The sequence below is a fragment of the Myotis nattereri genome, assembly GCF_964212035.1.
Source record: "Myotis nattereri genome assembly, chromosome: 1".
NCBI classification, from domain to species: domain Eukaryota; kingdom Metazoa; phylum Chordata; class Mammalia; order Chiroptera; family Vespertilionidae; genus Myotis; species Myotis nattereri.
Window position 1 is genome coordinate 43,890,613 of NC_138075.1, and position 22,805 is coordinate 43,913,417.

At 52.8% G+C, this 22,805-nt stretch overlaps 1 protein-coding gene across 1 annotated transcript in view; it reads left to right on the forward strand.

Annotated features, from left to right (window-relative positions):
• Positions 1–22,805, forward strand: part of ITGA11 (integrin subunit alpha 11) — a gene marked incomplete at its 3' end in the record, with an annotated part of 126,261 nt that overhangs the window by 49,283 nt on the left and 54,173 nt on the right. Inside the window, exons 3-7 of the mRNA XM_081113329.1 lie at positions 7,828–7,928; positions 12,720–12,811; positions 15,184–15,298; positions 18,814–18,941; positions 20,569–20,717. Of these exons, the coding sequence (XP_080969455.1) occupies positions 7,828–7,928; positions 12,720–12,811; positions 15,184–15,298; positions 18,814–18,941; positions 20,569–20,717 (585 nt within the window). The remainder of the gene's footprint in view (positions 1–7,827; positions 7,929–12,719; positions 12,812–15,183; positions 15,299–18,813; positions 18,942–20,568; positions 20,718–22,805) is intronic.

A 22,805-nucleotide genomic window follows, 5' to 3' on the forward strand; every position in this document is an offset into this window, starting at 1 on the left:
GAATGCATATCATTTTCACACCATTGTAAAGTCAAAAACATCATAAGTCAAACCATCATAAGTCAGAAACCGTCTGTATGCAAAGAGATTTATTATCAGGAGTTGACTCACGTGATTATGGAGGCAGACAAGTCCCAAGTTCTGCAGAGTGAGTCAGAAAGCTAGAGGCAGGAGAGCCGATGCCGTAGTGCAGTCTGAAGGCCAGAGGCTGGAGACCTAGGAAGAGCTGATGTTTCCATTTGAGTCCAACAGTAAGAGCAAGTCAATGTCCCGGTTCGAAGACAGTCAGTCAGGAAGGATTCTCTCTTATTTGGAAAAGGGTCAGCTTTTTTGTTCTATTCAGGCCTTCAACCGATTGGATGAGGCCCCTCCATGGTAGAGAAGCCAATCTGCTGTATGCAGTCTTCCAATTAAAATGTTCATCTCATCCAAAAACACCTTCACGGACACATCCAGAATAATCTATATATATAAAAGCCTAAGCGACCGAATGACTGGTCAACCGGTCACTATGATGCACACTGACCACCAGGGGGAAGACGTTCAATGCAGGAGCTGCCCCTGGTGGTCAGTGTGCTCTCACAGCCAACCTCCCACAGCCCCAATCAGCCCGATCGCTGGCCAGGCCGAGGGATCCCACCCATGCATGAATTCATGCACCAAGCCTCTAATGTTTAAATAAATAACTGGGCACCCCATGGCCCAGTCAAACTGACACATAAAATTAAGCATCACAGTATTTGTGTTTGTTTAAAATACACACCAAGGATCCCCATCGCTGATGAGGGTGTTACAGTGGTAGAGAGAGTAAAGGGTGTGCTGGGAAACAGAGGGGGCCTTATTTTCCTGCCCTTGCCCTCCCCCCAGAGTCCAGGCCCACAAGCCCAGGAAGATAAGCAGGTACCTTCATCTCCCCTCAGGAAGGTCCCAGGTGAGCTCACCCCCGACACCTGCCCCCAGCCAGTGCAGCCCCAGGGTCCCCACCCCCAGTACAAGTTTGCTGTGCTCAGCACTTCCCAGCCCCATCTTGAACACATTAGCCGCCATCCTCACCCTGGCTGGAGGAGATTACATTTTCCATGGAGAGAGAGAGAAAAAAGCCTCGCTAAAGAAATAGTCTCTCTTTGTTCCCTTGAGTTCTCTGCTCCTCAAGGGGAGCCCCTCCTTGATGCTCCTGCCTGATTTCAGGAAAGGGAAATGGAGCCTGGAGAGAAACGGAACAAAGGGCCGCGGTGGGTTTGCGTGGAGAAAGGGTGCGGGAGAGAGGAGCAGGTGGGGAAGGGGCGGGGGTGAGAGAGGAGGACCCAGCCCAACTGGCCCCAGGGAGGGCAGCCATGTCCTCATGCTGGGCACCGCATGCCCCAGAGCTGGGCCATCTGAACTCCTCGGGCTTTTGCAATAGTCCAGCTCTGAAACTGACCAGTGTCTCTTCACGGGCTTGTCACATCTACTGTCTGAGCCTCAGATACTAACTGCCCTTCCAACCTCAAAACCAATCACCTCAAAGGTGATCAAAATCAAATACAATTTAATTGCATCAAAAGTGAATCACTGAAATGAAAGGAATAGACAGTGATCATTGGATTTCCTGGGGTGTGAGGTCCAGGTCTTGCAGCGAGGAGCAAAAAGGCGGGCCAGGGTGGGGATCAAGCACACGTCTTGCCTTTCCTCAGTGGTCCATGCTGGCCTCTGGGCTTGGGATCTCCTCCGGGGGCAGGCCCATCAGCTGGAGGTTTCCTCCTTCCTTCCCCGGGCATCTGACGGCCTTTTTCTGCCCATGCGTCTGCTCGCCCCATCTGCTGGGAAACTAAGCTGTTCACACCTGCCTTGCCACACACAGCCAGTAAAAGGCCAAGCTGGGCCTAGAGCCACAGCCCCTGCCTCCAGGCTTTCCCCCCTCTGTGGCCTGGGGGAGCACTGCCCTGGGAGTCAGGCCACTGTCCAGCCCTGCCACCCTCTGCTCTAAGACCTCAGACACAGCACTTCCCTGCTCCCGGCCTTCCAGGCCTCATTGGTATGCGATGAGTTAGCCCAAGGAATCACCACGTTCCCCCAGCTCTGAGGTCTACCAGGCTAGTTACCAGGTAACCAGGAACTTCCGAGTGCAGGGCTCCCTATTCAAATGGTTGTGTAAATGGGATGCACATAGTACACAAGGATTTCAGTTTCCCTAAGGCTGGTCCAGGGGACAGTCTTACACATTCAGTTAACCAGAGGAAAAGAATGTGCTTGGTGTCTGAGAGTCTACCCATCACTCATGCAGTAAATATCTGCCCAGGTGGAGCATGAGCTGGGGATGTGAATCTGCTGCTTTCTCGTTGGTCTTGGAGGCCATGTTCCGCTTATAGTATGCGAATATATGGATTTCTAAGAGTAATTTTAACTATGTGCTTTTTTTTGGCCTTGCACATTCTAGTTCAGTGATGGTGAAGCTTTTGAGCTCGGCGTGTCAGCATTTAAAAAACCCTCACTTAACTCTGGTGCCATGTCACATATAGAAATTTTTTGATATTTGCAGCCATAGTAAGACAAGGATTTATATTTTTGATACTGATTTTGTATATATAAATGCCATTTAACAAAGAAAAATCAACCAAAAAAATGAGTTCGCGTGTCACCTCTGACACGCGTGTCATAGGTTCGCCATCACTGTTCTAGTTAGTATGTTTTCAGTTATAAATACTTGAAAATTCAACTCAATCGGGCTTATACAATAAAAAGTAGTTATTGCTTATATATCAGAAGAGTGCAAGCTTCAGGTACAGTTTGATCCAGGGGTTCATAGTATCATCAGGACTTCAATTCCTCCTCTAGATGCTTCTCTCAGCCACACACACACACACACACACACACACACACACAATGCAGCAGTACACACCTCTCATTGTCACACGGTCACTGTGCAAGCCCACTGTCCCTGGGCTTGCATCTACATACCAGAGGAAAGGAACTACTTTGGTCCCTGAGACCCAAACAGAAGTCCTGAGATTCACTCTGATTGGGGTGACTTAAGGCATTTGCCCGCCTGGCTCAGTACCTACAGCCAGGAGACAAGCTGGCCCAGCCTGGAGTATGTGCTTCATCTCCAGAACTGGGCATGGAGCCAGGTCCCCTGAATCCCTCACTTCTCAGAAGTGAGGACTTTTGAGAAGAGGGAAGTGGAAACCAGGGAATCAAGCAACGTTGATTGGGAGTTGGGTCACTCCACTGAAACTCTGTGCATGAAAAATACAGAATTTCTCAGCGACCCTTTCTCCAGGATCTGAATCTGGAGGCTCCTCTTAGGCTGGAGGCAAAGCCAAAAGCTCTGAAACTGCTGCTGCTGCTGCTGACTGTGAGACAGAAGGTCACAGAAGCCAGTGGGTACCTCTTTCTGAGAGCCTTGCAGATCACCCTATGCTAGTGCAGCAGGGCACACAAGAACATCTTGACCCTTAAGGAAAGATGACACTAAAGCACTGGCCACAACAGACAGCAGGGATTACATGCTGGTTTATGTGGAAAACATTGGAGTAATTATGGAGGGCTTCCTGGAGCAGGTGGAAATTTGTGCTGGATCTTAAAGGACTGATCTCCAGGGTAAGGTGTGCATACCACAGAGGATGTGCAGGATGTGATACGGGGGTATAGAAACAAAATGATTCAAGATCTATTTAGGTTTATGTTTTATTTGAAAAAAACAGGATTATGGATATTTAATATACAGATTGACAGTTGTTTAATTAATATACACTGGTTTAATTAACATAAAACTTTACACACATTGGAAGCACATGTTACCTTTTTTTCTTATAGGAGTGGGCATTTTAAAAGGTTCAGGGACTAAAATTGCCTTGAAGCGTGGAGCCTAGGATAAGCAGAAGTCAGGATGAGTGCCCATGGGGCCTTGGAGAGGGTGTGAGGTAGGAAGCCAGAAACCCCTTCCCTTAGCCTGTGTCCTGCTGGGAGCCAAGGAACCCAGGGTGCAGCAGGACCATGTCCTGCCTTCCTCAGGTGGCCAGATCCACGGTGAGCCTCCTCCCTTGGCCAGGCCCTGCTTAGAGGTCAGCCACCAGGGAGGGGTCTTACAGGGCTGTGGCTGAAGCCTGCCACTGATTCTGCCATCGGCAGCAGCCTGATCCCCGCGCCTCCATGGGAAGAATGCCGGGAGCCCACAGCCAGTGAGTCACGGCGCACAGCCCATGGAAAGGGCCCAATGCTCGCCACGACCTTTGGGGTTTGCCATGCCGTGCTGGTGCCCACGCCAGAGGGTATAGGGTGTCCAGTCTCCACGAGGCACAGCAGGCCCTGAAGCTGCAGATGGCTATATAAGGCTGCGGCCGCAGGAGGTGGCAGGGGCTGCCAGACCCCAGGAGCAATTTGGCGGGTCTCGGTGGTGACGCAAACATTTTCCCTGTGCTTAGGCAGTTCTCCCCTTGCAGTGAGACTGAATCATATCCTCAAAACCTCAAGCCCGACAGGCGCACGTAATGCCGACACTCAAGAGTGGCAAGGAGGGCTGACCCAGGCCCTTCCTTCAGGGCGAAGAGATATTTGGGGCAACACCGGGAAAGCTATCTCAGGAGAGCTCTCTGCCACAAACTGTGGGGCCTGGTCAGCTTCCTGGGGCCTCAGTTTCTGCATCTGTAATATGGGGATAGTAAGCCCTGTTCTGCCACCTCATGTAGTGCCACGGACACCATAGAGATCAGCTCTGGGGGCATGGAGATGGAGGTAAGGGCTGGCTCTTGTAGCAAATTCGGGGTCCCTGAGACTTGGCAGATTTACTGCCTGCATGTCACATGTTGGCCATTACCAGGACACACGGCTCTGGGAAGCCAGCAGTCTTTGTGCAGAGCTCACCTTGATCCAACCCCTTCTGTTTCTTGCTGTCCTTGGACATCGGTGACTTCCCACGGTGCCCCTGAGAGGTAGGCAGTGCAGGGATTGCTAACCCCATTTCGCAGCCAAGAACAGCAAGGTCGGGAAAGGCCAATGCTTCTCAAGGCCACAGGGCAAGCAGGTGACCGAATCAGGATGAAGACCCAGCCCCTGGATTCTCAGCCCAAAGACCTCACCCTGTGTTGGGGTCCCTCCGAGCCGGCCAGGGGGCCTGGGGTCCCGATCTGTAAAATGGGAAGGAATGTGGGGAGCCTCCTGGTCAGGCTGCCGGGTGTTTTCTAAGACACGAGGTAGCTTTTCTGGGAGATGGCCATGGTTTCCTCATCCAGAGCCCGCTGTGCCTGATCCCCCCAGGGGCACCCTGCAAGCTGTTCCTCGAAGGCACCCCTTCCAGACAGCACTCCCCTACGGGCGGGGTGTGCTGGAGGGCACATTCCTCTGGAAGACTCGCTGAACTATCAGGTTGACCTTGAACACCAGAGCAGCCAGCAAAGCAAGCTTGGCGCCTAGGCCGCGCACACTGACACCTCTCTCTCTCTCTCTCTCTCTCTCTCTCTCTCTCTCTCTCTCTCTCTCTCTCTCTGCCAAAAATCACATTGTCTAGACAAACAGATTTTATGAGCCCTATTAATTCCTGCCAGTCCAAAATGGGCATGCTTAATAAGTGATATATTTAGAATCCGTCATTATCTGGTCCCCAGGGGAGAAACCTCAGCTCTTATTTCATAGACTCTTAATTTCTAACAGAGCTCTATTAACTCCCACTTCAGACCTCACTTTCTTTCCTGACAGCCCAGAGAGGTGGGGAGGGGGGAGGCGGGTCGGGGAGTGTGACCATCAGAAGACACCAAAGTCCTGTAGAGCCGGAACCTCCCGGCCTGTCCCCTCTCAACCCTCTTAAGTCGGAAAATGACTGATTGCTTCTTCTTTGGGCCGAGTTGCCAGGGGGTGGCCGCTGCTGGGGGGACAGGGCTCCAGAAAAGTGATCTTGCTCCCACTGTCTCACCCGTACCTGTGCCCAAACCTCATGCTCATGTAAGCTCTGTCCCACAGGGCCTGGGAGGCACCCCTGCCCTGCCAGCGCAGCCTCCTGGGAGGGTTCCATTCTTGAGTCGCTGTTACCACGAGGCCCTGAGCAGAGGAGGCCGCTGCTGGCTGAGAGCTGGTCAGGCACCCGAAGCCTAGAGGGTTCCAGATGTGCCAGAGGCAGGCGGCGCTGACAGGGTGGCAGACGTCACTGAAGGGAAACCCCGCCTGCCCTCAGGGTTTCGCTTTATATCAGCACTGGATTTCCAGCTGGGGGGGAGGGAGGGGCAGCATAAAGGGGCTTTGGGGAGCCACAGGGGGAGGTGGGATTCTCCCTGGCCTCAAGGGAGGTGCACTACCAGGTCCAGGCAAGCCAGGAAGGCGTGCCACTCATTGCTGTCTAGAAGGATGTGAGCAAGGTGTATTGACTTCCAGCGGGTGCAGGACAAGTTAGCACCAAGTAGACGGCTTACAAAAACAGAACTGTATCCACTCACAGTTCTGGAGGCCACGCACCCCAAACAAGGTGTCGGCAGGCCTGTGCTTCTGCGGAAGGTTCTGGAAGAGAACCCCTCTTTGCCTCTTCCAGCTTCCAGGGGCCCCAGGCATTCTTTGGCTTGTGGCAGCAGCCCTCTCAGCTCTGCTCCTGTCTTCACGTGGCTTTCTTCTCAGTCTCGCCTTCGTGTGTCTCTTATAAGGACACTTGCTGGGTTTAGGGCTGTTGGGGGAAAGCCCCAAAGTCTAAATTAATTCAGGATCGATTCCGAAGAACTGACACGTAGCCTTATTCAAACGCATAAGAGCTTTCATAGGAGAAACTTACCGACATGGGCAAAGCAGCTGCGCTCCCAGGGGTGGCCGGCCGGGGGGAAACCCACCCCCTCCCTGGACAGGGTCTTTTTTATAGGGTGTTAGTAGTAAAAGCAATGGGGGGGGGGGTCACATAGACCACCAGAAAGAATACTGCGTTTCTAAGTTAACAGACAACATCAGGCAGGTATCCGCACTCTATCCATTCATTAACCTCCTTCCAGGGGCCTGGCGTTTATCTTCGGGCGGCATTCCGGCTTTCTGGGTAGTCAGCTGAGCCTCAGGCTACAGAGTTAAACAGTCACAGAAGGTTTAACACAGAGAGTTCAACATATCCCAGACGCCTTTACTGCGGGAGCCATATTAAACCTCTACCGTGGGCTCCCTGCCAGGGTTAGTAATCCAGGATGACCTCATCTTGAGATCCTTAATTACAACGGCAAACACCCTGTTTCCAAATAAGCTCACAACAGCACAGGCCCAAGGCAGAAGCCCCAGGTGGTTGGCTGTCCCTGGGCACTGCTGAGCCCTGCTGGCTGCCTGGCCCACCCTGAGCAAAGACTTAGCGGCTCAGGGGACAGTCATGACCATTGAGCAACATGCCCCTCATCTGAGTCACTGGCTGAAAGACTGTCAGGTAAGGTGAGGGCAGAGGCCCTGCAGGGAGCCATGGCAAAGGCCCCAGGGCTCCAAATCATTCCTCCGCCTGAAGGACCACCATTGCCACTCTCCTACCATTTGAAAAGCTCATATTCAACCGTTAAGGCCCAACTCGAGCATCACCTCCTCCATGATGTCCGCCCTGCCCTTCTCCAGGACTGCCTCCATCCCATTTGTTGCTGCACCCATGGGGTCCTCATCTCCGTATATCCACATCCTGGCAAGGGCCTGGAGTGGGCCACAGGCCCCAAGACTTTACACTGAAAGCCCAGCATCCCTCCCCCAGAGAGACAAAGGTCTCCGTCTGAAGGTCGTCAGCATGTGGCCACTCCCCCAGGATGCCCCCCACACACACCTCACCTTCCCCTCATCACTGGCCCCCAGGTTCCAGCCTTTACCAGGAAGGAGCACCTCCCCCGGCATCTTCAAGTGTCTTCTCTTCCTTCCCAGGCTCGTCGTGGGTGCTCCGTTGGAAACCAATGGCCACCAGAAGACGGGAGACGTGTACAAGTGTCCGGTGACGCACGGGAACTGCACGAAGCTCAACCTGGGTAACTAGGGGCTCTGGTCTCGCCACAGTGAGGCCAGCCACTGTGAGGGCGGGACAGGCGTGAAACACACTCACACGGGCTCCTCCCAGCTGGTTCACTGCCCCCGTTTTATAGATGAGGATGCGGAGGCCAGAGAGAGGAAGCCACTTCCCGCAGTCACACAGCTTGTTGGAGGCTGGCCGGGAATCGAACCCAGGCCTCCAGTGTCCCAGGGCACTGCTCCTTCTGATTCACCCACTGCCCCTTCCCAGCAGGAGAAAACGCCTCCTGTCCCCTTTCTGATGTGGGAGTGCTAGCAGCCACGGCTCACATGCATACATCTCAGATGATGTTCGCGCCTCGTCGGGCACTGGTTTCAGCACTTTTAGATGTTTTGACTCATTTAATCCCCTATAAAATTTAACTATTAAACAAAGGAGGAAATGACTGCATGTGGAGGTGAGGGGGCCTGCCCGGGGTCCCCCAGCTAACCAGCAGCAAGGCTTGGATTTCAATCCAGGCAGCATACTGCCACTACCTCACACCCCTTCTGAAATGAAGGCTTTGTTCCTCTGAAGAGCTTTCAGCCATAGGCGGTGCTAGGAGCAGCCTCCAGGCCTTCCCGGCCCTTGTAAAATCTAGGGGTCGGGGTGTTGGGGAATTGAGGGAGGCATTCCCTAAAGTACACACACCAGTCCTCTAAAGCACTTCCGCTTTGTCCTGAAGGTCAGACAGTGGCCAGGCCACCACTTACACCACTTGCTTACGGAAGGGAGTAAAAGTTCCAGGGCTGAGAAGCCCCGGTTCCAGGCCTTGCCCTAGAGGACTGGCTGCCCAGGGCCGGGACCCTGCGCCTCCCCCTCCTCCAGAAGGGGAGCCTGCACCCTAGAACAGTGGTGTGGGCTCTGTGGGGAGGTGGGGGGATGGCAGAGCTCCAAGACATAAGCAGATGGATGAAAAGGCCCGCATCAAAGAGAAAGCCCCAAGAACTCGATCTCAGTGGCGGCCCGCGGGGCTGCACACTCCTGCTGCTCCTATCTGCGTCAACACCACGGGTGGGAAGTTCAAACCCCAGGACAGCGAGGCCCAGGCTTCAGGAGGAAACGGACTAGGGGGGTGGGGGCTGGCTGGTAGCTCACGAATCCCAGCCATCGCTTCTCGGAGAGCGCAGCTTCCAAAGCAGGCCACGCTGGGTGTCCCCTCCCAGCTGGGCAGTTTCTTCACAGCCCCTCTCTGAGCCCCTGTTTGCTTGTGTGTAAAATGAGGAGGGTGGACTCGATGATCCTGGGATCCATTCCAGTCTAGCCTGTCCCCCAAACTTTAATGAGCACCTAGTATGTGCTAAGCACAATGCTAGTTACTGGGGACACAGCAGAGTACAAGACTCCAAGGGCCCCGCTGGAGGAGACAATAAGTGAGTAGACAGACTAGGATGAAGGTCAGTCAGCCCAGGTAGAGAGAAAGGCTGTGTGTGATAAACCAGGGCGAGTGGGGAGGAGGTAGGGAGAGAGGGCGGTACCTTAGCAAGAGAGCATCTGAGCAAAGGTCTGGTGGTGAAAAGGAGTGAAATGGGACCAGAGCCTCCCAGCCAGAGGAAGACAAGTGCAAGGCGCTGGGGTGGGCATAAGCTCCCTCTGTTGGAAAGAATGGCTCTGTGCCTGGGCAGAGGGAGCAAGAGGCTGATGGAAGGTGCAGGCACTGGGGAGGCCTCCGAGAGAAGCTCCTGGCCCAGGTGGGGACACAGATGAGTGAACCAATCGTTTAGTTTCCGCTGTTGCTCCGGGTTCCCATGTGGACCCAATTTCCCTGCAGAGGAGGAGCGCCCGCCGGCAGTGAGAAACACTGGAACCTGAAAGCATTCCTGAACCGGGACATAGCTGGGCAGCAAAGCGAGCCAGGGCAGGGGTGTTCTTTCCCTCCACGGAGGAGAACATGCACAGCAGGAAGGCCATCTGTCAGCTTCTCCCGCAGTGGAAAATGCAAGGCGGGGAAACCTGAGTCCTGGGTTTTCCCAGGGCCTTTCCAGGTTCTGAGCCCTGCCAAGCCGGGAATGCGCCTTCCTCTCTCCGGGGATGGCGGGGGGGGGGGGGGGGGGGGGAATGTGCCTTCCTCTCTCCGGGGAGGGGGGGGGGGGGAAATGTGCCTTCCTCTCTCTCCGGGAGGGAAGGCCGAGTGCCCGGCAGTCACTCACACCTCAGTGTGAAAGACCACAGCGGTCACTTTCTTCCCAACTCCTAGATGACCTTAGCGGGATTTTTTTGTTTTTTGTGGTTTTTTTAAAATATATTTTTATTATTGATTTCAGAGAGGAAAGGAAGGGGAGAGAGATAGAAACATCAATGAGGAGGGAGAATCATAGATAGGCTGCCTCCTGCACGACCCACACTGGGGATCGAGCCCGTAACCCGGGCATGTGCCCTGACCGAGGATCTAACCGTGCCCTCCTGGTTCTTAGGTTGGTGCTCAGCTGGCCGGGTGAAGTTAGGGTTTCAATGAGGAGCTGGGGTTCTGAAAGGCAGGCCCTGTGTGAGGAGAGGCTTGTGTCCCCAGACCCTCACAGAGACCCACTGAGGAAGGCACTGGTGTCTCCTGGTCACAGAGCAGAGGTAGTGGCTGCCCCAAATCCACAGGCAGCAGAAGCAGCAGAAGCAGGACTTGAGCCTGAGTCTTTCTTCCTCCAACACAAGGGTCTTCCCTACCAGGCCCATCTGCCTCCTGGTAGGCGCAGCTTCACTGAGGACTTCAGTTACTGAGACTCAGGAGAAAGGTGGGGGGCGGGGGGGAAGAGGGGGTGGCCGGGGGGGGGGGGCAGCAGGCTGAGGGAGGGACATGCCCCTTAAGTAAATGGAGGGAGAATTCGTCAAGCCGCTGAGGGGGGGTGTTGCCCAGTTGGGGCTAGGAGCTTCCTCTCCAGATTCCCCACTGCCATCCCAGTGCCAGCACAGCCCTGCCAACAGATGGGAAGCTCAGGATGGAACCTTGAATATTCTGGGTTCAGGCCCCCACTCTGTCATTCACCAGCAATTGCCTTTGTAGAAGTCACTTACCCTTTATGGACCTTGATTTTTTTTCATCTGTAAAATGGGAATGGTAACTTCTGGGCCTCCCGGGACCAAGAGGGGGTCCGGAGAGGGCCCGTGTGGATGGTGCTTTGTAAATGAGAAGAGACGGTTTTTTAAAAGCACAGTTATGACTATTATTTTCTCTCTGGTGTCTCTGGATAGATGAAACAGAAAGCAATCCCAGGCACAGCACAGCCAAGAGGGGCTGGATTTCAAAAGGAGCCTGACTACCAGCTGAGGGAGCCCAAAGGGAAACAACAAACACAGCTGCCCACCCCCAGCCACGGTGCAGTCAGGCGGCTGTAGGCCTGGCCTCTGCTCATCTCTGTGAATGCCCACCCCCGGCCCCCGGGCCTGTGCCCAGAAGGCGGGCCAGCTCTCCATACCTCCAGTGCCAACATTGCTAAATGCAAACCATGCTCCTGAGGCCTGGAGCCCCTAGAAATCCCCGGCCCCACTCTTCCCCCCGACTCTGCCGCCTCCGCCTAGCAGGGAGGACACTAGCTCCTCCTCACGGCAGGAGGCTCGGGGCTCAACAAAATGCCTGACTTGCTTCCCCCAAACCCTCCCTCCAAGTGCCCATACCCATATGTGCACTCACATGTGCACACTCGCATGCGTGCGCGCACACACACACACACACACACACGTGCGCATGCACGCGCGTTTACTCACGTACCAACACGTGTCTGGGGAACTCAAGCTCACTTCCTTTTCCTTCAGTGGCCTGACAGAATGATCTAGTAAAACCTTAACTGACATTATTTAATAACTAGAGGCCCAGTGCACGACATTCGTACACTGGGAGATCAGGGGGGTTCCCTCAGCCAAGCCTGCACCCTCTTGCAGTCCAGGACCCCTCGGGGGATGTCCAACTACAGGGAGTGGGCCTAAGCCGGCAGTCAGACATCCCCCAAGGGGTCCTTAGCACTGCCTTGGAGGTGGGAGAGGCTCCCGCCACCACTGCTGTGTTCACCAGCCATGACCCCGGCTTCTGGCTGAGCGGCATTCCCCCTGTGGGAGCACACTGACCACCAGGGGGCACCTCCTCATTGAGTGTCTGCCCCTGGTGGTCAGTGCACATCATAGGGACTGATCGTCTGCCGTTCGGTCAATTTGCATATTAGCCTTTTACTATATAGGATTCTAATCTGCCACCACCCCCTCCCTACATCCATTTGGAGGATAATCCTGCTCTTTGACATTCTTAGCAAGACCTTGTACCTCTAGAAGCCTCTTGTTAGCTGGCTATTTGCTACTGAGAAAGGATCCGTTATCATCATCAGTGAATCAGGCGAGCCGGCCCTGAGAGAGCAGGGCAGGGGAAAGTAAGTTTCAGTGCAGGCGGCTTGAAGAAACATATGGAGGAGACACTGCCCAGAGGACGCCAGGTGGGGTGCCCTGGTATGTGTCAGAGGGGACACAAGGGGAAGGTTAGGGTCCATCGAAGGGCTGGAGGAGGGAAAGCTCTGGACTAGGAGATTGAAGGCTCTGCCATGTGCTTCCTGTGTGACTTTGGGCAGGTTGCTTGGCCTCTCTGAGACTCATCTCACAGGGAGTTGAGAGGAAATGATTAGGCCATGTCTGAGCAAGGCCTTAGGAAACCGGGACGGTCTGCACCAACATGCAGAGAGAAGTGGGGAGGACTCACTTGGCACCACCCCTGCCACAGGCATCTCCGGTGGCCAGCAGACTCTGGGTGGGGGGTGGGCAGGGGGGCTGCAGGCTGAGCTTCTCCCTCCCATCCCAGGAAGGGTCACCCTATCCAACGTGTCTGAGCGGAAGGACAACATGCGCCTCGGCCTGAGCCTAGCCACCAACCCCAAGGACAACAGCTTCTTGGTAAGAGCCACCCGCCGCTCCCTCTCTCCAAGCCCCAGCCCTCCTGCCCCAGGGGCCCTCCTGCCCCAGGGGCCCTCCTCTCGGGACCAGGAGAGGCCTGGGCTGACTGTGTCCTCACACACACACTCACTCTATCCAACAGGCTGCTGCCCACACGCACCATTCTGCTAGCTTCCTGCCTGGCCACTCTGGCTGCTGTGCCCTAAATTTTGGGGGGCGAGGGACAGTCCAGACAAGAAAAAGGGTTGATCCCTTTTACACACATACCCTGGAGATGGGGGACAGAAATCATGAAAAGGAACAAAAATAAATAAAGGCCAACCGTCCAATGGGGGCCCAGCCCTCTGTCCAAGACAGAGGCCGAATCTCTGCTCCAGATTTGATCAAAGAAATAGGACACACCACACACCCTAAAGAGACTTGGAAGGGAAGCAACAAATGAGTGAACACAGCGTTACTACAACCAGGGAAAGGCTACCAAGTGATGGCCACCTGGACGGCTCAGGACTAGAGGGAAGGCTTCCCAGGGGAGGTTTCTGTGGGTTGTTTTTTTTTTTTAAGAATAAACAGGCCTTAGCAATGAAGAAAGAGGTGAGGGTACTTGGGCTGAGGTGATACAGACATTCATTAATTTTAGCAATGATGTTGAGCACTCTGAATTCACTGAGCCCACGCCAGGCACTGGGACTCAGCAGTCAGCAGAGCTCCTGCCCCCTGCAGTTTACATTCTGGTTTGAGGGTCTACAGTAAGCAAATGAGTGACGTAAACAGGATGCTGGGACAGAAAGGCAGCAGCGGGTCATGCGTGGAGGTCTCTGCATCCTGCCCAGGTGAGCAGACACAGGCTTCGCACGCAGGTGGCATGAGAGAGGGGAACTGCCTGCTCCTGGCCACCACGTTCCAGTGAATCACCAGGACTTTGGGTGAAGCTGGGGGTTCAAAACAGGATCCTCTGGGACTTACTCCTAGAAACTCTGCAAAAGAGGATTTTAGGAAAAAATTACCCTAGAAAGCCCAATAAAATGCATCACTTGTTGTAAGATGGGAGGGCTTGTGTCACTCTTTGCTCTTGTCCATCAGTTCATTTCTGTTGACAGATGGGACGTCTGGGGTATGGAGCACCAGACACTAGAGCAGCAAGATGAGTGGGAGGCTCAGGGACTTGAGGAGAGCGTAGTGGCTCTGCTGGTGCAAGTCCTGAGATGCTGATTGATACCCTCTGGGGCCTCTGTGCGTAGGCTAAGTCCCTGGTATATAAATAGCAACTTCTGTTAACTCGTTAAGTCATCTATTCATCCTTCCACTCATCAGTCTGTTCCCCAACCAATCGTCCATCTCTCCATTTATCTATCTATCCATTCATTCATTCATCCACTCATCCATCTGTAGATGAATCCACTCCCTCATCCTCCATCCTTTCATCCATCCCTTCCTACATCATCCATCAGCCATCTATTGAGCCACCCATCATCCTTCATATATCATCTATCATCCATCATCCATCATCCATCTATCAAGCCATCCGTCATCCGTCATGCATCATCCATCATCCATCATGCATCTTCTATCATCCACCCATCCATCCATCGATCCATTCATCATCCATCATTCACCCTCCCATTCTTTGTTCTCCCCCTACTTCCAAAAATAACCTATAGCAGTTTCAACAAAGGATACCAATAAAACCAAGCCTTTAAAATCTGAGTAAAAATAGAAAGCTAATTAAATGAAGGGATTGGAAGGAAAATAAGTATTCCTCCAAACCAAAGGAAATCACAGCACAAAATTTAGCCTGGGTGTCCCAGCAGCAGGAGAAAAATCGAGACATGGAGCTAGGCTTTAATTTTTGATGTCTGACTCTGAGAGGAACTCATCACCCAGTCTTTCAATGAGGCGTAGAGAACAAAGTTTTTGGTAGCAAATTTGAGAGAAAGAGCAGAGACGTTCTGTTTTCCTCCCCTAGTAAGAACCATGGGCATGTTCTCAGGACGGAGCCCTGGAAGTGGCCCAGTAAGGACCTCCAGGTGACCTGTTCAGACAGAGTCCATTCCCACGGATGAAAAGACTTTCCCAGACCCTGTGTGGTAGGTGGGTGAGCAGGTAGAAGAGGAAGAACCCTAGATGGTGGCATGGAGACCCTTGCAAATAGGAGAAAGAGGACTCTAAGATGCCTTTTTCTCTATTCCACCTGAAACCAAGGGAACTGGCAGCAGAGTTCAGGTAAACTCAAAGAAGACCCTCTGGAGCCTGGGAATACCAACACTGGAAAGGAGTTCCGCGTTGGGTCATGGGGCTTGGGACTAGGCTGAAGGCTGTTGAGCCTGGACCCACCCTGAAGGCCCCAGTGACGGGGGTCTGTGCTGTGCTTGCAGGCCTGCAGCCCCCTCTGGTCTCACGAGTGTGGAAGCTCCTACTACACCACAGGGATGTGTTCGAGAGTCAACTCCAACTTCAGATTCTCCAAGACCGTGGCCCCAGCTCTCCAAAGTAAGTGGCTTCGACTCTGCAGACTCGGGCTGAGCAGCCGGCAGTCGCTGGGAGGCGCAGGGAGGCGCAGGGCTCTGACCGCCGTTCTCCTGCAGCTACAAAGCAGCACTTGGACTCTAGCCTCACCCTGCTCTGGCTCTGGGGGTGACCAGGGACAATTCACTTGGCCTCTCTGGGCCTCTGTGGGGTCATAATCTTGTCCCCCACCCCCACAGAGTGATGGTGGAAGGCAAATGAGCTAAGGTTATGGAGGCAATCCTGGTGGCCAGGGCGGCTCACTGCAAACCCAGCCTGAGTGAGGAAGAAGTGGCTGGGCCACCGTGTACAGCAGGCAAGCTACGCACTGCACAATTCTGGGGACACCGTTCGCTTAGACTACAGTGTGAATGGTGCCCTTTGATGTTCATGCCATTCAGTGGCCCTGTAGTTGGGAGACCAAGAAGAACAGAAATATCCCTGGTAATAGTCCCGTCGAGCCAGTGTCTCTGGACCTTAGGAAGCTCTGCCCAGTTTGCCCAGAGCCTCATGGAACACTGAACCTCATGCTCATTCCACACCTGATAATCTGGGAAATAAAGCTCAGACTTTGCCTCCTGCAAGCCCAGACTGCTTGGCTCCAAGCCTCACTATTTCCTCGGGGCTAAATTTATTGCGGGTGAGGGGATTAGTGTCTCTGGCCAGCTGCAGCCTCCCTCCAACAACAGGGCCCAGTCGGGGTGGAAAGATGGTGCTTGTGGGAGGGACAGGGAAGCAGCATCCTAGCAGGAGCTGGAAAGGGGTTGTCTTAGGGCGATGAGAAGGCATTGATTCTTAGTCTCACAAAATAGGAGAGGAAAAGGCAGTGCTGGGGCTTTGGAGGCGGCCGAGATATGTACAGGGAACATCGCCACCCTCCCACACCCACACCCTTACCCCCCACCCCTACTTCCACCCCCACCCCCAGCCCCCAGGGCTGCTATTGCCAAGGGTAACAAGCTCAGCCCCAGAGGCTCCTGTGGGGAGGCCTCCCACCCAGCTGACCAGCAGCAGGGCCCGGGGAGCTTATCCCATACAGAGCCCAGGGCGCTTCCAAGCTTCCACCTCAGCGGGTCTGAGATTAGCCCCAGGTGTGTGTGTGTGTGTGTGTGTGTGTGTGTATGTTTCAGTGGGGTGTTTAGCCATATTTAGGAAACACAGACTAAAGCAAGATTTTCCCAAGACATCTAATTTTAAAAGTTTCTTCAATTACAGTTGAACCAATATTATATTGTATAACCAATATTATATTGGTTTCAGGTGTACAGCATAGCGTTTCGACCTTTATGTAGCTTACAAAGTGATCCCCGGTTAAGTTTAGCTCCCCCCCAATACCATATAGTTATTACAATAGTATTAACTATTCCCTATGCTGCACTATTGGGTAATTACCAATTTGTACTTCTTAATCCCTTCCCCTCTTTACCCAGTCCCCCAACCCCAATTTGTTTGTTCTCTGTATCTATGAGTTTGTTTCTGTTCTGTTTGTTCACTTATCTTGTGTTTTAGATTCCACGTATAAGTGAAATCATACAGTATTTGTCTTTCTCTGTCTGACTTATTTCACTTATTATAATTCCCAAGGTATCTTAAAAAAAAGAATTTGAAACTGTAAAAAAAAAACCAGCAATAATAAAGGCATTTTAATAGTAAAAACTTGCTTTAAAAATCAAAGAAACCTGGTCTCTACCCTTAGATCAGCAACCCCTCTGAATGAAGGCATTTTAGTCTTGGCCACCTCTGTGGCCGCCCATCACACGGTGCCCCACACATGGCGGGGGCTCATCCACGTGTTGAGCTAAACCAAACTGGGAAAGGACAGAGCCATCCGGTGCTGTCAGCCCGGGAGTGTCAGGCCATCACAGCTGTACACGGCGTGCAGATGGGAGGAGAACGTCACAACTGCTCCTAAAACCAGCGGTCCTCAACCTGTGGGTCGCGACCCCTTTGGCAGTCGAACGACCCTTTCACAGGGGTCGCCTAAGACCATCCTGCATATCAGATATTTACATGATGATTCATAACAGTAGCAACGTTACAGTTATGAAGTAGCAACGAAAATAATTTTACGGTTGGGTCACAACGTGAGGAACTGTATTTAAAGGGCCAGAAGGTTGAGAACCGCTGCCTAAAACAGAGGTGATTGTGCGCATTCAAGCCACCCGCCCGCCAAACACAGAGCCTGCAAAGGGCCCCTGGCTCAAAGCCACCAGCTTCCTCGCTCTGGGAGCGCTGCCTTCAACACACTGGGCCTTCCTGATGCAGGAGCTGCTGGAATGTTCTCACACAAAAGGCTGCTGCCGCACGCATTGCTGTAGAGTTTATAACAGGGTGAAAATCCCCCAGTAAAAATAAGCAGATGCCCAGTGTCTCGATATAACAATACGTATATTGTACAGTACATGTTGTATCAGATGATGTCTTATTTCAAAGTAACCATTTGCAAACAAATAAATTGCTTAGGTTTTTAAAAGGAGTTTTTTACATTTATTTATATAACCAATGTTTCATTAGGTTGTTTTTGTTGGTTTCTATCATTCATTTTAACTTGGCATTAACATTACAAAAATACGGAGAAACCTTCATGCTCAGAGGGAGATACGGGCATGAGAGCTTGACCCAGGATATTATTGCCACATTAACAAAGTGGGTTGCTTTTTTTTTTTTTTAACCCTCACTCAAGGATATTTTCCCACTGTTTTTTTAGAGTGGAAGAGAGGGAAAGACCGAGAGGAATATTGATGTGAGAGAAACACATCCATCGCTTGCCTCCTGCACACGCCCTGACCAGGGCCTGGGCCGGGGAGAAGCTTGACCAGAATAGAACCTGGGACCCTTCAGTCCGCAGGCCGACACTCTATCCCCTGAGCCAAACCGGCTAGGGCCAAAAGTGGTTTGCTTTTAAAGAAAAATAATATCAGCTAAGATTTCTGAGGCACGTACTTGGTGCTCAGCCCTCTAGAAGCATCATCTGGTGGATTCCTCATGGCAGTTCTCTGCTATCACTATGCCCATTTTACAGAAGAGAAACTGATGCCAAGATGTTAAGTGACTTGCCCGAGGTCAAAGCCAGGAGTCAAACAGATTCCACCCTCCTAACCGTTACACCATACCACCCTCCAGAAAAGTGAAACCCATTCATTGGGGCGGGAAGTGGTAAATGCCAGCCTGCATGTTACAGCAAAACAAATGATAGCCCGGTACTGCTTTGAACAGGGTCGGCCGCCTCCGAAACATTGACTCGCTGACGGTGGTCAGCCCCCAGTGAGCAGAGTTCCTGAGCAGCAGAGGCAGCGGGGTGTAACTACCTTTGTTCAAACAGCCAGCACTGAGCAGTGGAGCAGAGCCAGGGGTTCCTGGGCTGGTCATTCACCGCGCCCTGCCCCAGGACAGCTCCCCGGCCCAGGGAATTACGCACATATAATGGTCCTTCGGACAGTCCTCTGGAGAATCAGCAGACACTGACCCCACGCGTAGCTGTGACTGTCCCCATTTCCCAGGGTGCCAGACCTACATGGACATCGTCATTGTCCTGGACGGCTCCAACAGCATCTACCCCTGGGTGGAGGTCCAGCACTTCCTCATCAACATCCTGAAGAAGTTCTACATCGGCCCTGGGCAGATCCAGGTGAGCGACTCGGGCTCTTTCCTCCTCCGAACAGGACCCCCCAAACCCGTGGCAGGTGCTGCCTGGGAGTGCGGGGGGAGGGGAGCGTCTTTGCATGAGCTAAGAAGGTGTAGGGGAAGGGCCAGCACCAGGGCCCGGCAGCCCAGGACCCCCATCTCTGCTGGGCCCATCCAGTTTGGGGGAGACCTCCCTTCCCGGGTCAAACACTGGGACAGTCACCACCGATCAGGAAAGAGTTTGACCAGCTACCGAGTGGGAAGGAAGGCGGGAGTGAGGAGTAGCACCAGAGCCCTGCTGCGTGAGGCACGGGGGAGAGCCAGGCACGTGGATCTTGGAGAAGAGACCAGGAAGGAGGCATGGCTGCCGGCACATGTGGAAGCACCGCCGGGCTAAGGGAGGGCATTTGTTCCCCATGGGCTTTGGCAGGCTAGACAAAGACTAGCGGATAGAAGGTCCAAGGTGGCAGATTTCAAATCCATCCAAGGCAGCGGTTCTCAACCTTCCTAATGCCGCAACCCTTTCATACAGTTCCTCATGCTGTGACCCAACCATAAAATTATTTTCGTTGCTACTTCATAACTGTAATGTTGCTACTGTTATGAACCGTCATGTAAATATCTGGTATGCAGGATGTATTTAGGCGACCCGTGTGAAAGGGTGGTTCGACCCCCGAAGGGTCGCGACCCACAGGTTGAGAACCGCTGATCTAATAAGTTATTTTGTAATGATTAGAGCTGTTAAAAAGGGAGTGGGCTTTCTTAGGAAGTAATGAGTTACCCAGCACTGAAGATCTTTTCGTTTTTGGTTTTTTTGGGGTTGTTTTTTTTTTGTTAATCTTCACCTGAGGATATTTTTCCCATTGACTTTTTTAGGAAAAATGGAAGGGAAGAAGGGGGGCAAAGAGAGAGAGAGAAATCTATCTGAGAGAGACACATCAATTGGTTGCCTCCTGTACATGCCTGGCCAGGGCTGAGGATTGAACCTGCAACCCAGGTATGTGCCTTTGGCCAGGAATAGAACCCGGATCCTTTGGTGTGTGAGCTGATGCTCTAACCGCTTAGCGACACTGGCCAGGGCTGGAAGATCTTTCAGGGTGTCGTGGGTGAATCCAGCATTAGAAATGCACTTGTGCCAAACAAACTCTGGGCCCACCCAACAGTAACGTTTCGTCGTTCTAATGCTGCTATAGGTCTTCAGGTTCATTTTGAAGTTATTAATATTATTAATATTGTTGATATTTTATCAACCTTGGGGATAGAACCTTTCCTCTTCCAAGTTTTAAAGAACCTTAGTTCTAGAATTGGGTGGACAATGCCATGGCCTCCACCCATACTATTCCTAATATTTTAGATTTCAGTTCTATCCTCAACTTTTGTCTTTTTAAGCGAGAAACTTAACCTGTTGGGCTTTTCTTTAAACCGCAGTCTCTTCTCACGATATGCGCCTCCCAAGCCATCCGTCCATTCCCAGAACTTTTCAGAACCTGCTTCTCCTTGGTTTGGGAAGGTCCCCAGCCCTCCTCGCTCCTGAAGAGTCACAGGCACACAGATGACTCCAGGCAGCCTCCCACCAGAAATCTAAGTTCCGGGGGTCAAGATGTCCCAACGCCCTCTCCTCTAACTTGCAGGTTGGAGTTGTTCAGTACGGAGAAGACGCCGTGCATGAGTTCCACCTCAACGACTACAGGTCTGTGAGAGATGTGGTGGAAGCGGCCAGCCACATTGAGCAGAGGGGAGGAACTGAGACCCGGACAGCGTTTGGCATAGAATTTGCTCGGTAAACAAAGAAAGAAAGGACAAAATTTTAATTGTTTTAAATCTCAGATATCATTCTAGTGATATATTGCTGAGTAACAAATCTCCACAAAAAGTAGTTCCTTGAGACAATAATTTATTAATTCCTCAGAGTTCTGGGGATTGGCGGGGCTCAGCCTGTCGGTTCTCTCTTGGATTTTTCTCATGTGTCAGCTGGGGCTGTTATCATCGGAAGGTTCGACTGGACTGGACATCCAAAAGGGCATGCTGTGTGCCTAGCAGCTGATGCTGGCCGTTGGCTGGGACTCAGCTGGGGCAGGCGAGCTGAGCACCCACACGTGGCCATCGGGCCTGGTTTTCTCATAATATGGCGGCTGGGCTCTGAGAGACAGCAACTCAAGAGTGAGTTTTCCCAGAGGCCCACCCAGGAACTCTGGGACTGCCCATGACCTCGCTGCAGAAGTCCCAGAATCTAACTTTGATAGAGCGAGTCACCAAAGCCAGCCCAGACTCGAGGGGAGGGGAATCTGAGTCTGCCTCCTGATGGAGGACTGGCAAGGGCACGGTGCAGGAGAGCATTTGCGACGGGAAATATTGTTGCCGCCAACTTTGGAAACCACGCTCTGCCACAGCGACCCCATGAGAAGTGTGTGGGCTCCACGAGGGCAGAATCCTCCTGTGGCGTGTTTGTCATCCGTGGCATGTGGAGCACATCGCTACGTCAGGCACCTGAGAGTGCAGAGTAACGAGGCTGGTTCCTTAAAAATCACACCGGCACTCCCTCCTCATGACGATGGGCGCTGACTCTGTCCACACAGAGGCTACGTCTTTATTCCAGTGATGCTGCCATCACTCAGAACATTGTGCTCACCACCCCCCCCCCCTGCGCACTGAAATCAGGGAGTGACTTAAAGGCAAATCCCCAAGATCTTTTAAGCTGAGGCCTAACCTCCTAAGAGGACTGTAACCCAGGTCTGCAGATTTTAAATTGTAAATTTCACACCTACGAACATGAGTTCCGCTTGGTTCATTGAAACCACAGTCCCGGTTCCTTACAATCCCACCTCTCGTAGGGCTAGTCCAGTGGTCGGCAAACTGTGGCTCACGAGCCACATGCGGCTCTTTGGCCCCTTGAGTGTGGCCACGAAGTTTCCATCGCACTGTATGTGCGCGCCCGCACGTGGTATTTTGTGGAAGAGCCACACTCAAGGGGCCGCAGTTTGCCGACCACTGGGCTAGTCAAGGTGTTTACCAGAATTCCGCAGTTAGAGTATATAGGAGTAACAGGACTTCATGCAGTCAAAAGGTGTTTTTTCCAGCCTTCCAAGCCTTTAAGGTTAAGTTACTGCTCCGCTGGCGTATTTCTGTGCTGCTAAAACTTGCTTGAGCTTTTCCCTAAATGAGCATCCCTCTGTGTGAACGTGGCTCTTTTTCCTTCTCACAAGTTACAGGCCATTTTGCTGTTTTGTCATCATTGGGATGAGCCCCTGAGACCCCAGCAGGGGATTGTGAAACTCGGGGAGAGGGGTGGGCAGCCTGTGCCCAGGGAGCTATGGCTTCCTCCATGTGAGCCCCACTGTTCTGCTCTCATTTCCCAGCCCACCAACTGCAGGGCGATTGGAAGTGTGTGACTCAACAGGTAGTTTGAACCAGTCATGACTCATGCAACCACTGGGGTGTGCAGTCTGCTCTTCCAGCGACGTGTGAAATCCCATCTTCGCAGCCGGCCAAGTTTGGGTCCCAGATTATAGCCAGGGCCTCTGAGGGTAGAAGGTTTTCTCCCCGCACTCGTGTACTCATAGTGCGTGTTTGCCGTGCACCTACGAAAGTACAAAGAGCCAAGCCATGGACTTGAGGGCCTCTACTTATGGTCAGCCTAACTCAGTGAGGATGAGAGGAGGGACCCCAGGAAGGGGCCAGGGAGGAATGCCAGAACGGGTGGCACCTGGCCTGTCCTAGGAGGACTCCAGGATTCCAGCAGGGACAGGTGGACAGAAGACTTTCCACAAAAGAGCTGCCCTGATAAGGACAGAGAATGGGGACCGTGGAGGAGCATGTACATTGGGAGCCGTGCTCTGACCACAGCCCAGTGTGGGTGGAGAGGGAGAGC